The 1,698-nt window shown below is 48.2% G+C and overlaps 1 protein-coding gene across 1 annotated transcript; it reads left to right on the top strand.

Annotated features, from left to right (window-relative positions):
• The first annotated feature begins 524 nt into the window (after positions 1-524).
• Positions 525-926, top strand: LOC123500686 (histone H4). Its single transcript, XM_045249337.1, has one exon. The coding sequence runs from the start codon at positions 579-581 to the stop codon at positions 888-890; it is 312 nt and encodes a 103-aa protein (XP_045105272.1). The 5' UTR covers positions 525-578; the 3' UTR covers positions 891-926.
• Positions 927-1,698: the final 772 nt, after the last annotated feature.

Raw genomic sequence — 1,698 nt, 5'->3', positions numbered from 1 at the left:
ATCGCGCTTAGAAGACCCAAAGAAGACGCCAGCCGCCCAAAGAAGAGCCTTGCCATGAAGAACGTATGGAGGAAGAAAAGGGCACCGAGGAGGAAGAGGAAGAAAACGAGGTCGTGGATGTGGTAGGCACCGACACAAGCCTACAGAGCCACACCACAGACCTGCCTCACCACACCACTGCTTCCCCTTCCCCTGCAACTAAAGAAGGCCGGCAAACGGATATGAAGACAACCACTAAGAACATCAGCCAGTGGCAGTGGGACACCTTCTTCGACCAGGAGGATGCACCGCCCACCAAGAACTATTTCCCAAGCTGCGAGAAACTCATTGCCGACATGCTGAAGAGCTCCACCAAGACCAGCGACTCTTCCGAAAATGAGCAGAAATCCAAGAAGAAGCGGCACCAGCGCCGCTAAGAAGAGAACAAGAGCAGAACGGGCCACCATAGCCCGTGTGGGTATCTTATGCCCACAATCAATGAATGAAATAAATGAAAATGCGAGTCACACTCGTGAGCGAGACGTCGTATCACTACTACTACTACTACTACTCGCAGCAGCGCCTCATCATCTGTCACCATGACTGGCCGCGGCAAGGGAGGCAAGGGACTTGGAAAGGGAGGAGCCAAGCGTCACCGTAAGGTTTTGCGTGACAACATCCAGGGCATCACCAAGCCCGCTATCCGTCGGTTGGCTCGCCGAGGCGGCGTCAAGCGCATCTCCGGTCTCATCTACGAGGAGACTCGTGGGGTGCTAAAGGTGTTCCTCGAGAACGTCATCAGGGATGCCGTCACCTACACCGAGCACGCCAAGCGCAAGACCGTCACTGCCATGGACGTCGTCTACGCCCTCAAGCGTCAGGGACGTACCCTCTACGGATTTGGCGGTTAAATCTGGTGTCTCGAATTTGGTGTCAACAACAGCAACTGCAAAAAACCATAAGAAAAGAGTCAACATATCACGGACCTTTTATAGGTCCACACAAATGAAGAGAAGGAAAAAGTTATAGACTAACACTACTAGGACTATGGTTGTTCCAAGTAAAAGTGTTGTCCCTACTATTTACGTCATTATTACAATTTGTGTTTTTTTTTTTTTTTTTTTTCACTTCTTTCTATTTGTTTTCCTCTTTGTTTTATCACTCAAAGGTAAATCAAATGAAAGAGAAAAAAATATCAACTAAGTGATGTGAGGTCAGACACCAACCGCTACTACAGGTGCTGTTTGTTTGTTTGTTTGTTTGTTAAGCTTCCGCCCATTAGTGGTGCAGGCAATTTTATTTCAATATAGTGGTACCCATACAAGGAGGGAGGGTCCATATCAACACCGAAGCGCATCATCATCATCATCATCATCTTTGGTGTAGCCACCTAGATAGAAGAACCTGGGTACCGCGGTGACATGTAGGTAGGTAGGTACCTTTCATTAAATCCCCCTCGCCGACTGACATACCTTCAAAACGGTGTGTGGTGTGATTCTTTCGAGCCGACGCGTGAACGTCTGGCTGTCTGCCCGATCCCACGTCCACCACCTTATCCACTATGGTCTGACCGCTTACTTGTATGGAATTTTTTTTTTTCCTGCCGGGAATTTCCCGGCACACTTGTACGTACCAATACGCACCTTAAGTCAGGTAGGTACTTAATACTTGGTAATTGAACGGTAAAGAACAAAAAAAAAAAAGTTGGAGAGAGTTTCT

Source organism: Portunus trituberculatus, unplaced genomic scaffold (genome assembly GCF_017591435.1).
Source record: "Portunus trituberculatus isolate SZX2019 unplaced genomic scaffold, ASM1759143v1 PGA_scaffold_469__1_contigs__length_25334, whole genome shotgun sequence".
NCBI lineage: Eukaryota > Metazoa > Arthropoda > Malacostraca > Decapoda > Portunidae > Portunus > Portunus trituberculatus.
The sequence above is the reverse complement of the archived record's forward strand: the minus strand, read 5'-3'. Positions and strand labels throughout refer to the sequence as shown.